At 41.1% G+C, this 13,798-nt stretch overlaps 1 protein-coding gene across 3 annotated transcripts in view; it reads left to right on the forward strand.

Moving 5' to 3' along the window:
* PEX7 (peroxisomal biogenesis factor 7) overlaps positions 1–13,798 on the forward strand; it is an 82,263-nt gene that overhangs the window by 11,033 nt on the left and 57,432 nt on the right. For 2 of the 3 annotated variants that reach the window (XM_073337425.1, XM_073337424.1), the window contains exons 4-5: positions 4,151–4,228; positions 4,960–5,068. In XM_073337425.1, the coding sequence (XP_073193526.1) occupies positions 4,151–4,228; positions 4,960–5,068 (187 nt within the window). The remainder of the gene's footprint in view (positions 1–4,150; positions 4,229–4,959; positions 5,069–13,798) is intronic. The other variant, XM_073337426.1, reaches the window with a different exon arrangement.

The raw sequence follows: 13,798 nt of genomic DNA on the forward strand, positions 1-13,798 counted from the left end.
TTCACTTCGAGCATACAGCCCCCTACAATATGCATATTCAGTTACTCAACATAAAATGAACAACTTTAACACCAAGATTAAATATATATTACCCATATGTTTTCTGCTTTAACTCATCTGAGGATGGAGTTATGATTGTACATGTGAGCAGAGGTGCCGACTTTCTAACGTCCATCATTGGGGATTTTTAAGAGCAGTAGACAAACACCTGTCAGGAATGGTCTAGATAATTAGTCCTGCCACAAGTGCAGGGGACTGGACTAGATGACCTTTCAAAGTCACGTCCAGTTCCATGATTCTGTGTGCCAGGGAGTGTTCCCCACCCAGCCCAGGCACCGCCCCCACCCCACCTCTTCCTGCCCCATACTGGCCCCCTCCCCTTCAATGCCTCCCGCACCCTGTGGAACAGCTGATTGCGGTAGGTGGGAGGCACTGGGAGGGAGGGGGAGGCGCTGATCAGCGGGGCCTGCCGGCAGGTGAGAAGCACTGTGGGGAGGGGGAGGAGCTGATCGGGGGTGGGGGGGCTGCAGGTGGGTATTGGAGCACCCATAGGGTTAGCGCACATGCATGCATGTGTGATTGAGGAACTGGATGTGTATATTGTGGGTGGATGTATAATGAGCGTGAAAGGGAATTAGTTGTGGTACTAATGACCAAAGAAATGTCAACTGTTTGCTGACTAGGGATGTAGTTTTACGTATGAACAGCCATACTGGGTCAGACTAATGATCCATCTATCCCAATATCTTGTCGTCTGATGGTGCCGGATGCTTCAGAGGGAATGAACAAAATGGGGCAATTATTAAGTGATCTATCCCTTGTTGTTCAGTCCCAGCTTCTGGCAGTTAGAGGTTTAGGGACACCCAGAGTGTGGGGTTGCATCGCTGACCATCCTAGGTAATAGCCATTGATGGACCTATCCTCTAAGAACCTGGATATGAACTTTAGATAAGTTTGTCTCTTTCTGGTATGAAACTTGGCTAGTATCACATACTAATACTTCAGTATAGGTTAAAGTGGGATATTATGAGATTCAGCTATCAGATGTGGAAACAAGTATCCTTATTTAGCCAAGGAAGAGGCGACTTGGGCTTTGAATGGTGTCCTTGTAGTGGGCTATCTGCAGATCTCATCACTGGAGGCAATATTCTGTATAAAATATGATGATGAGAAATGTGGAGATAGGAAGCTATCTATATATGACTTTAGTGTACGGTATTTGTTCACAAAATGGAGAATTAAAGTATCAGTGCTGTCCCCATAGGTCTGTTTTATTTTCCCATCCCTGCCTCCTTCTCTTTTCCATCAGTACTCTGGCAAATTGGGGTGAGTTGTGGTGGAAGGGCACAGGGATCTGTAGTATCATCACAGTCTATAACCTTAACAGTCTCAGCAACATTAGTAAGTGCTCCTGGTTGATGAGCACATTTAAGTGTTTGTGAGTTCATAACTAAGGTTTTGTGTAGTAATGTGAGGGGAATTAATGTGTTGTGTGTACTGTATTCCCATATCTGTTGGAGGCAGAAAGGAGTTCCATGTGATGAGGAGTCCATTGTCTGTGGAAACATGCTGTGTGGGCATTAGAGTACAGTTGAGAAGTGGGCTATAATTTGGGATTTTCTTGCTTTTAGTTGTGTCTGCAGTACTATGGCTTAGCTGTGCTGAGTACAAACCCACTGATTTCAGGTGGGTTGTACTTGGCACAGGAAAGCCATGCGGGATGCATGGGGCTGAGCAGGACTTTCTTGAACAGAGGGATGGGAAAGACTGGGACTGCCTAGGCAAGGAGACTGTTAATTTGCCTGCCTTGTGCACATGCCTTATAAGATTGTGTGTTCAACCTTAATTGCAGCATTTCCTAGGTTTTAGGGTGCTCGACTTTGCAACTTGAACTTTCATCTAATGTAGGTTTGTTTTATATAACATGAGAGAGAAGAGTTTCAAAGGTATAAAATTCTATGTAATGAGTTCAGCTTTTAAATTTCTCTATTAAACATACCAATAAGTGTCCAAACAGGCCAACTATAAAGTTCTGTTTCACTTTGTGTAAATAAAAAATGAGATTTTGAATTCTTTCAGGGTACGTCTACACTGCAATTAAAAACTCATTGCTGGCCTGTGCCAGCTGACTGGGCTCAGGCTAAGGGGCTTTTAATTGTGCGGTACACGTTCTAGTTTGGGCTCCAGCTCGGGCACTGGGACCCTGTGAGGTGGGAGGTGTGACGGGTTGGATCACGGAACCACCCTGGGAGGTGCCACCTGATATGCCATGACTACTTCTGCCCCTGCTTTCCTTCCCAGACATCTTAGGACTTCAGTGCCCTGCCTGGTTTGAGCCAGACCCGCTAGCCTGCTGGAAACCCAGACCCAAGTCCGAACCATGTCCCCTAACAGCTGTAGGCTTAACTGAAAGCAGCTTACAGAAGTGTTCCTGTCTTTAACGCTCAGATGCCCAACTCCCAATGGGGTCTAAACCCTAAACAAATCTGTTTTACCCTGTATAAAGCTTATACAGGGTAAGCTCATAAATTGTTCGCCCTCTATAACACTGATAGAGAGATATGCACAACTGTTTGCCCCCCCCCAACTATTAATACATACTCTGGGTTAATTAATAAGTAAAAAATGATTTTATTAAATACCGAAAGTAGGATTTAAGTGGTTCCAAGTAGTAACGGACAGAACAAAGTGAATTACCAAGCAAAATAAAATAAAACACGCCAGTCTAAGTCTAGTACAGTAAAAAAACTGAATACAGATAAAATCTCACCTTTAGAGATGTTTCAATAAGTTTCTTTCACAGACTTGAGCTGGACACCTTCCTAGTCTGGGCACCATCCTTTCCCCTGGTACAGCCCTTGTTCCAGCTCAGGTGGTAGCTAGAGGATTCCTCATGATGGCTGCTTCCCTTGTTCTGTTCCACCCACTTATATATCTTTGGCATAAGGCGGGAATCCTTTGTCCCTCTGGGTTCCCATCCCTCCTTCTCAGTGGAAAAGCACCAGGTTAAAGATGGATTCCAGTTCAGGTGACATGGTCACATGTCCTGTGAGACCCCAAGCCTTCATTCCTCCCAGCCTGACTCACAGGAAGACCTGCCTGCAAACAGAGCCATCCACAGTCAATTGTCCTGGTTGATGGGAGCCATCAAGATTCCAAACCACCATTAATGGCCCACACGTTGCATAACTACAATAGGCCCTCAGAGTTATATTTCATATTTCTAGTTTCAGATACAAGAGTGATACATTTATACAAATAGGATGACCACACTCAGTAGATTATAAGCTCTGTAATGATACTTTACAAGAGACCTTTTGCATGAAGCATATTTTAGTTACATTATATTCACACTCTATATATAGAGTTCAGAGTAGCAGCCATGTTAGTCTGTATCCGTGAAAAGAAAAGGAGTACTTGTGGCACCTTAGAGACTAATTTCAGAGTAACAGCCGTGTTAGTCTGTATTCGCAAAAAGAAAAGGAATACTTGTTGGTTAGTCTCTAAGGTGCCACAAGTACTCCTTTTCTTAGAGACTAACAAATTTATTTGAGCATAAGCTTTCATGAGCTACAGCTCACTTCATCGGATGCAGCTGTAGCTCAGGAAAGCTTATGCTCAGATAGATTTGTTAGTCTTTAAGGTGCCACAAGTACTCCTTTTCTTTTTATATATAGAGTGCGTCACAGGAGGGTCCCAGAGACCAGGCTGGAGTCCAAGCTGGAACATCTCTCCTGCAATTAAATAGCCCCTTAGCCCGAGCCTGAGTCAGCTGGCATGGGCTAGGTGTGGGTTTTTAATTGCAGTGTAGAGATATGCTAAGAAGTGACTAATGAATCTTTCCACAACAAATAAATAACACATCTCAAACTTGTTTCCTCATTAGTCCTAGTTTTAAAAGGAATAGTTGTTTGGTATCTATATACGACAAAAAGCAGAACTCCTAAAGAAAAACTGTTTGAAATGTTAAATTTAATTTTCTGCACAGTTAAGTGGCTTCATGACTGCTCTTTAGTGCCAGATGTGCACATTTCCAGCTGATTGTGTTACAAACTAAAAATCCAGGTACACTTTATGAAACTCTGGCTCGGCAGAGTATCAAAATTGGAGATTTATGCTGTTCTAAACTAAGTTGTTGTAATATTTATAGGTTTACAGTGTTGACTGGAGCCAAACTAGAGGAGAACAGCTAGTGGTGTCTGGTTCATGGGATCAAACTGCCAAATTGGTACGTCTGTTTTTTACAGAAGGTCAGCACTGTGATTTGTTTTGGAACTTGCAGTTCTTAATTTGTGTTGAGAAACAGTGTCCTCTCTTATGCAGTTTTCTGTTCCTTCTGCTTTCCTCTTTATTTAAACTGATGCTATCATTTTTTATTTATTTATTTTTAATTTGGATTGCTGCATTGCCCTTCATAGCTGCATACTTTCAAAACACACGAGTTCTTTCAATGATGTATGTTAAAGGGAAGATCCTGCAGTCCACCATGACATATAATTCCCAAAGAAATCCCTGGGAGATTTTGGGCTAAACTAATTGTAAGATGGGGTTTTAGATACTTTTGTTTCTAATTAATGTAGAAGTGTGCATGCCCGTTAGTCCCAAAATATCTAAATGGCAGAAAGACCAGACACATTTCAAAGGGTAATTGAAATATTTTCAGTTTTGTTGTGTGCCCAGTTACTGTTTGATGGACACAATAAAAAATATTATATTTATGTCGACAGCTATATAATATAAAAATATTGAGATATTCTGGTCTCTTTGCATAATTTTTTTTAGTTTCTCTGTGAATGCGTATATGAAAACCTCTTCTTTTTATTGTACATAAATCACAGTAGAATAAAAGTGTACATTTTAATTAGCCTTCTTGGAAAGTTGTGTTTAGGCCAAAATAAATAATTGGATTTAAGTATTGCTATGTTCCACCTGCAGACTTTTGTTTTTCATTTTATTTAGTGGGACCCAACTGTGGGGCGGTCATTATGCACTTTTAAAGGCCATGAAGGCATCATTTACAGCACTATATGGTCTCCACACATCCCAGGCTGTTTTGCATCTGCTTCAGGTAAATATTATAGTAAAATGGCATTCAAATCAAAAGAGCCTGCATTGTATTGAATTATTTCTCACTTTGTCCATCCAGCGGATGGTGGTGTGTATCATATTTTTTAAAATGGAAGAAGAAGAGAGAAATTCATAGCCATGGAATGGATTTGCAGGTTCTGTTGTGATCCTTAAATTGCTTCTCTTGGTTTCTCAACTGGAATCAGCATTTATCTAGCACTTACTTCACTTCAGTGATCCTGAGGCAGTTTTTCACACTATTGCATTTATACAACTCCCCTTCCCATTCATAATTTTTTGTTTTTGGCTGCTAAAATGTGCTTCATGTTTTCTTGTGTATTCTAACATATCTTTAAAAGACTGCCTCCAAAACCATGGTAGCAGTAGACCATTTGTCCTAAAGTATAATATACTGATATGTATAGCTGTGCCCTGTCCTCAGGAAAGAAGATCAGCAACTTTACCTTTGCTGCCTCCTGCCAGTTTTGTAGATCCTGCTAACGTTAAAAAAAAAAAAAAAAAGAGTTGAGTCTCTTTGGGATCAAATGAAGGACTGCAAAGTGATTTGAATAGGGATTTGGGACTACAGTGTATATGTTCACTGCAACTAAATACTTGGAAAACATAGTGGGACCATTGATAGAACCATTCAAAAGGCACGGTCTTGCCCCGTTGAAGTCTGAGGGCATGGCTACGCTTGCAAATGTAGAGCACTTTGAGTTAAACCAGCCTTCGGAGAGCGCAGTATGGAAAGCGCTGCAGTGTGTCCACACTGGCAGCTTCAAGTGCACTGGTGTGGCCACATTTGCGGCACTTGCAGCAGCAATGGGAGTGGTGCATTGTGGGCACCTATCCCAGCATGCAAGTGACTGCAATGTGGTTTTCAAATGGGGGTGTGTGTGTGACAGGGAGTGTGTTGTGTGCACATGGGGGGAGAGAGAGTGGGTTTTGGGGGGGCTGAGAGCATGTCAGCATGTTGTCTTGTAAATTCAGACAGCAGCAGACCCCCTCCCTCCCTCCCCCCCACCCACCTCTCTCTCACACATAGCATTCCACACTAATGGCTTGCTTTGTCTTGGAGCAGATAAGCAGCCAGCTGTCAGAAATGGAGTTTTCAAAGGGCATATCCGCATTCCTGCAGCGATTCAAAAACAATGACAAGAGTGGCCACTTGACTTCAGGGGATTATGGGACGTTTTCGGAGGCTGATCAGAGCGCAGTAATGCAACACCTCGTTCACACTGGCGCCGCGGTGCTCCAGCGGGGGCGCAGCAAACGTTATTCCACTTGCTGAGGTGAAGTACCAGCAGGGCTGTAGCCGTGGAGTCAGAGCGCTCTACGTGCCTTACCAGTGTGGACGGGTAGTGAGCTAGTGCACCCGGGACTCCTTTATTGTGCTGTAACTCACAAGTGTAGCCAAGCCCTGAGTGTGTTTTGGTTTTGACCGAAACATGAGTCACTTCAGTTCTATTATTTAAATTCAAGAGATGCAGTCAAAACACACATGCATGCACAATCTTTCTTATAACAGTTCAGACTATAAAAATTTTAATGTTTTCTAAAAATCTGATTTACTTTTCATCATTCATGCTGGCCATTTCCATTTGACTCAGCTTGGACAGTGGAAGTAGAATTGTCTGTTGATAGTGAGTTTCTTATTTGTTCTAATGCACATAATAATGAGGGCTGTCAAGTGATTAAAAAAATTAATAGTGATTAATCGCACAATTAAAATATAATAGAATACTGTTTATTTAAATATCTTTGGATGTTTTCCACATTTTCAAATATATTGATTTCAGTTACAACACAGAATACAAAGTGTACAGTGCTCACTTTATATTTATTTTTTTATTACAAATATTTGCACTGTAAAAATAAAAGAAATAGTAGTTTTCAATTCACTTAATACAAGTACTGTAGTGCAATCTCTTTATCATGAAAGTTGAACTTACAAATGTAGAAAAAATAACTGCATTCTAAAATAAACCATGTAAAACTTTACAGCCTATAAGTCCACTTAATCCTACTTCTTGTTCAGCCAATCACTCAGACAAACAAGTTTGTTTACATTTGCAGGAGATAATGCTGCCCGCTTCTTGTTTACAGTGATCCCTGAAAGTGAGAACAGACATTCGCATGGCACTGTTGTAGCCGGTGTTGCAAGATATTTGTGCCAGACGTGCTAAAGATTAATATGCCCCTTCATGCTTCAACCACCATTCTAGAGGACATGCGTCCATGTGATGATGGGTTCTGCTCGATAATGGTCCAAAGCAATGCAGACCAACGTGTGTTCATTTTCATCATCTGAGTCAGATGCCACCAGCAGAAGGTTGACTTTCTTTTTTGGCAATTCAGATTCTGTAGTTTCCGCATCGGGGTGTTGCTCTCTTAAGACTTCTGAAAGCATGCTCCACACCCTGTCCTGTTCAGATTTTGGAAGGCACTTCAGATTCTTAAATCTTGGTTCGAGTGCTGTATCTATCATTGGGAAATCTCACATTGGTACCTTCTTTGCATTTTGTCAAATCTATAGTGAAAGTATTCTTAAAGTGGGGGGCAGGGATAGCTTAGTGGTTTGAGCATAGGCCTGCTAAATCCAGGGTTGTGAGTTCAATCCTTGAGGGGGCCATTGAGGGATCTGGGGCAAAAATTGGGGATTGGTCCTGCTTTGAGCCGGGGGTTGGACTAGATGACCTCCTGAGGTCCCTTCCAACTCTGATATTCTGTGATTCTGTGACAACAAACAACATGCTGGGTCATCATCTGAGACTGCTATAACATGAAATATATGGCAGAATGTGGGTAAAGCTTAAAGCAGGAGACATACAATTCTCCCCTGACAAGTTCAGTCACAAATTTAATTTACGCATTTTTTTAACGAGCATCATCAGCATGGAAGCATGTCCTCTGTAATGGTGGCCAAAGCATGAAGGGCCATGCAAATGTTTAGCATATCCGGCACATAAATACCTTGCAGCACTGGCTACAAAAGTGCCATGCAAACATCTGTTCTCACTTTCAGCTGACATTGTAAATAAGAAGCAGGCAGCATTATCTCCTGTAAATGTAAACAATCTTATTTCTCTTAGCGATTGTCCAAACAAAAAGTAGGACTCAGTGGACTTGTAGGCTCTAAAGTTTTGCATTGTTTTATTTTTGAGTGCAGTTATGTAAAAAAAAAATCTACATTTGTAAATTACTCTTTCACAATAAAGAGATTGCACTGTGGTACTTGTATGAGGTGAACTGAAAAATACTGTTTCTTTTGTTTATCATTTTTACAATGCATATATTTGTAATAAAAATAATGTGAGTACTGTACAGTTTGTATTCTGTGCTATAACTGAAATCATTATATTTGAAAATGTAGAAAAACACCCAAAATATTTAATACATTTAAATTGGTATTCTGTTGTTTAACAGTGAAATTAAAACTGTGATTAATTGCGATTAATTTTTTCAGTTAATCGTGTGAGTTAACTGCGATTAATTGACAGCCCTGAATAATTAAGCAATGACCTGCAGAGTGGTTCCAGGTGGTTTGCAGAGCCACTTCTGTCGTATCTTGGAAGCACCTGTCTGTGTCTCTTCCAACAGTGCATCTCTTTACAGGATTGGGCTCTCTGTACGCTGTGCACACCACCACTGAAATGCAGCCGTTTGGCACAAAACACTCTCAACGGTAGCGTAGGGATTGGTGAAATTTTGGCCAAAGCCGGCTGGGAAAACTCCTAATCTTAAAAAGTGTGGGGTGCTTTTTGTAATTTCCATAAAAGCTGTCAGGACGAGAGCTGGGTGAATAACTGATTTTTTGTATTGGCAGTTCTGAAAAATTGAGGAAAAAATAACCTGGTTTAGGTCCAACTGAGTCTGAAATGTGACTGAAAATTCTGACAATCAAAAAAGTCCATTTCTTGTCTGTTTCAGGCCAACTGTGGGTTTTTAACTGCAGTGTAGACATACCCAGAGTCGTCATATGAAAGAAACTGATGCACTCAGAATACTGTTATATCTCCCTCTTTATAGCCAAATAAAGTATATGTTCTACTGAATAAATTAACGTAATCAAGGAACTTGAATAAAAAGCAGAGGGTTTTATATGGAGAAGTATCCTTCAGTTTTTTTATTATTTTAAATCTTTACAAAATGGCTTTACAATGGTAGATATATAATGGAGCTTTTCATGCCGTTAGCAATGACACATCTATCGCTATTCTGTCCAGCAAATGAACAACTCTGATGGTTTCTTGTTCTTAGGTCCAAATGGCATTTCCTAAAGCATCTCAGACAGTGCATTTTCATAGAATCATAGAATATCAGGGTTGGAAGGGACCTCAGGAGGTCATCTGGTCCAACCCCCTGCTCAAAGCAGGACCAATCCCCGATTTTTGCCCCATATCCCTAAATGGCCCCCTCAAGGATTGAACTCACAACTCTGGGTTTAGCAGGCCAAAGCTCAAACCACTGAGAGGTGATCACTTCACTTTTTGGGTGGTTAAAGGCATTTTGCCCTTACACTCAGGATAGAGGATGTTGTTGGAGCCAACTGACACCTACTGTGGCATGAGGTTTTCTCCAGTTGTGGTGGTGGAGGAGAATAGGAGACGGGGATCCTCATTTTAGATTTTCAGGATCCTTACACTTAATAACAGAAAATAAAAGGTCAATAAACTTTTTCACTAGGAACTAGTGCTGGCCTGAAAACTTGTCGCACAGAAATTTTGACTAGAATTGGGATGGAAGGGAATACTTGAACTTCTTCCTCTGCCCATTTTCTGGACCCCTCCTACCTCCCTCTTCAGCTTCAACCAGAAGAGTGCTGAAATGCTTTAGATGAATCGTTTGAGTGATGCGCAGTCACACACACCATGAAGTCTCAGAGTTTAAAGCCAGAAATTAGTTGTTTCATGTCCCAACACCTGTTGATTTTTATCTGTTAGGAAAATGGTGATCTCTGTGGTTAACAATTTACTTACTCCACAATTTAGACAAAAGTTTAGTCCTGATACAAACTTAATTAACTTTGAAGTGTTTTGTTAAGCATTTGGCACTCCTATTGAAATAGATGAAGAACAACTATTGTACACTTCTTTTCCTCTTGGTTTCAGTCCTCTTGGGGGGAAAAGTGAAAATAAGTTTGTTCTTATCTAGTTTCTTTTTGTGACTGCTGTTGGGGTGGGGAGGAAGGTTCACTCCTCAAAAAAGGCCCTAGGCTGGACCAGTGAGTTTTGTTCCAGGTCTATATTGAGAGGCACTGCCAGCTACCTGAGAAAGCTTGAATTATTCTATATTTGGCTCAAGCTGATATTGTTAGTTCCTTGGTTCTAGGGATGATAAATTCATTTTCAATGTATTATTTTTCTTTTAAGAAAATGGGGGAGCAGAAGGAAAGAAGGGGGGGTCCCTTGCCATGCTGAAATGTAAGCCAAATGAAAAAAGGAATGAATGCTACCTGAGAAATATTTAGTTTGATTAAAAGTCCTCAAATTAAATAAGTCATATCCGTGTGCAGCAAGATTCAACTGGTGTGGAGTGGACAGGAGAATGGAGTATGTCTGACTGGTATTTCAATTACATTAACTTTTATTTAGTAGCTAATACACTTGCATTTCACATTTTGAAAGATGTGTGAGGCATTTCACAGTGTTGCTATTATCGTGTGCAATGGTTTCTACTCTAGCTAGTTATTTGATTGCCCCTTACCTGTTGTTGTTTGAAAATATTAACAAAAAGGAGCTGTTAATTCTGTGTATGTAAATAAATTCTATTCTGATGTCAATAGCAGTTTGAGCTGATAAAATAAGCTGGGAGATCAGGTGGACATGCTGCATCAGCTCAGGGGCCCAATAAATGTCTGGCTGACATCGAAAGACCAATCATGTGGAAAATGTGATTAAAGACATGACATAAATAACAGCCTGATGGCTAAAAGGGTTTAATGACTCATTATATCGTTTGTCCAGAAGGTCTCTCTCTCTCTCTCTACCTGGAGAACAAAGTGATGACTAGCACATAAAGAAGGTGCCAAATGCACGCATCATTAGCGTATAGCCAAATGTAAATCAGTTCAGCTCAATGACCCTCAACCACTGCAGAGCAATAGATTGTGCCTGGTTCTTTTAATTCACTATAGAATCATCGTTTATAGAGTCAACAAATTCTTATTGTCCTTTAAATTTGCCAGCAAGAGGAACTAACAAGTATCTTTTTTTTCTAATTACATAACAGTGATGGTGTCCAATACCGCACAGCATTGGTAACTTGGAAATGAAGAGTCTGTGCTGTACTGGACAAAGCCCAGTGGGGCTTAGCATAATAGCTAGCCTTTATCTTCGACCACTTCAATTTTAATGCTGCATTCATGTATATATAATTAATGCAGTCATTACATTTAATGAGTAGGGTAAGTACAGACTGTTTTCATTACAGCTTTAACAGGTCATGAGTGTAAGGAAAATAAAAGATTGTCTCATGTAGTATGTATGCTCTGCAAGATTCTCCCTCATTCATCAGGGTTTTAGCTCCATTCATTGTAGTCTTTCCTCAAGGAGTCATTTTGCAAACGCAGGATGGAAAGTGGTCTGGTGCTATGGGAAGGGTGTGGTCTTTACTGTGAAATTTGCATACATTGAGAGAGAAGGTTTGGAACTGCAGCTTTTCTGGTTTACAAGTGAACAAACAAATTCAGTCTGTATACTTTGTAAACTCCTGTATTCAGCACACTTATGTATGAGAGATTGACAGCACTATTACCCTTGTATGCCATCTCTGACTGCGTTGTTCTTGTCACCAAGGAGTAAGGGGTGGGGTGTCTGTGTTTGAGATTTACTTTTCTGAAAATGTTAATATCTCTTCCTAGAGTCTTTGAATATATTTTTTTACTAACCAGATTGTGTAACCCAGAGGTTCCCAAACTTTTACATGGTGTGGGCTCTTCTTCTTTTCAGAATCTAAGCCAGGGTGGGGAAACGTTTTGGCCCGAGAGCCACATCAGGGTATAGAAATTGTATGACGGGCCATGAATGCTCATGAAATTGGAGTTGGGGTGTGGCAGGGGGTGAGGGCTCTGGCTGGGAGTGCGGGCTCCAGGGTGGGGCCAGATATGAGGAGTTCAGGGTGCAGGAGGGGATTCCGGGGGATGAGAGCTCCAGCTGGGGGTGTGGGCTTTAGGGTGGGGCTGGGGTTGAGGGGTTTGGGGTACAGGAGGGTGCTCCAGGCTGGGACTGAGAGGTTCAGGGGTGCAGGCTTTGGGCAGCGCTTACATCAAGCGGCTCCCGGAAGCAGCAGCATGTACCCCCTCTGGCTACTATGCGGAGGTGCAGCCAGGCGGCTATGCTGCGTGCTGCCCTGTACGCAGGCACTGCCCCTGCAGCTCCCATTAACCACTGTTCCCAGCCAATGGGAGGTGCGGGGACAGCATGCGGAGCCCCACAGCTGCCCCTATGTGTAGGAGCCAGAGGGGGGACAAGCTGCTGGTTCTGGGAGCCGCATGGCCCATGGGAGCTTGAGGGCCAGATGTGGCCCACGGGCCATAGTTTGCCCACCACGATCTAAGCTAACAATAAAAGTTAAAATATGTAAAGACACTTCCATGCAAATAATTGTTGTATCTTATGGTTGCAAAAAGGGGAGGATAAAGTCCCAAGTGGTCATAAATGAGAGGGGAGTGATCTGCAAGATAATTTCTCTGTTAACGTGGTTTACACTGTGAATGTTTCTGGACCCAATTTTGGCTTGCTAAGCCATCACATTCTCCAGTCTTCAGATGTTTCTGTCAAGAAAGGAGATGTAATAACAATCAGATTTTGCTTTATTTCCACCCCAGAAGTGGCTCCCCAAGGCAAAACAACCCTTGGACAATCAAATTTAAATTCCAGGCTATTTGGGTTTACCCAGTTTCCAACAAAACCAAAGTGTGACTCAAGTTTTCATGGTGATGGGAGGTGAGGCAGACATAAGTTCCTGAAAAGATATATTTTGATACGCTTATATTGCAAAGGCTGCCTTCTACTCATAAAATTAGTGCTCTTTTTCTTTACTTGTGCTTATTTATAGGCATTTTATGTGCTAAATATAAACACACATGCTGCCAGAAAGCACCTTGAATGTTTGTATGTTTTTACAAATGGCAGTTACTAGCCAGAAAGAATGGTAAGTATTTAGAGATTGAAAACTTTTAAGAGGGGGAAAAATAAGGTGCATTAATTAGCATGTGTATTTTCTGTACATAGCATGCCTTTAAAAAGAAAAATATATAATTTGGCATATGCTCAGTGCAATACTCATTGCCACTTGCACTACAAGCTATTAAAAATACATACTTTGCTTGCTTGTTTGTGTCAAATCAAATACATGTTAAAGCGAGGTGGGCATCTTCATATGAAATATTATCTAACTACATGTCAATTCCTGTGTCTTGTGCTAAGTACGGTTGATTAAATGAACTTCTAATTTTGCAAACTGCAGGGAAATACCATACCAAAAACATGTGGCCCGTTATTTATAGTGTGTGCCAACCAGGATAAAGAATTATCTACAGTACTTAGTGGCTATAAAGTATTCTCAAGTAAAGTATTCTGTGGTAGAGATTGTCAACAGCTAAAAGGGTGTTTAAAAGTAGAGCAGAAAAATACATTAACTTTTTTTCACAGAGGAACAGTGTACAGTAAGAGATTTGAGAAAGATCAAAACTACTCTGATATGCCAAATTACATATTTTTCTTTT

The sequence above is a fragment of the Lepidochelys kempii genome, chromosome 3 (genome assembly GCF_965140265.1).
Source record: "Lepidochelys kempii isolate rLepKem1 chromosome 3, rLepKem1.hap2, whole genome shotgun sequence".
Classification (NCBI taxonomy): Eukaryota; Metazoa; Chordata; order Testudines; family Cheloniidae; genus Lepidochelys; species Lepidochelys kempii.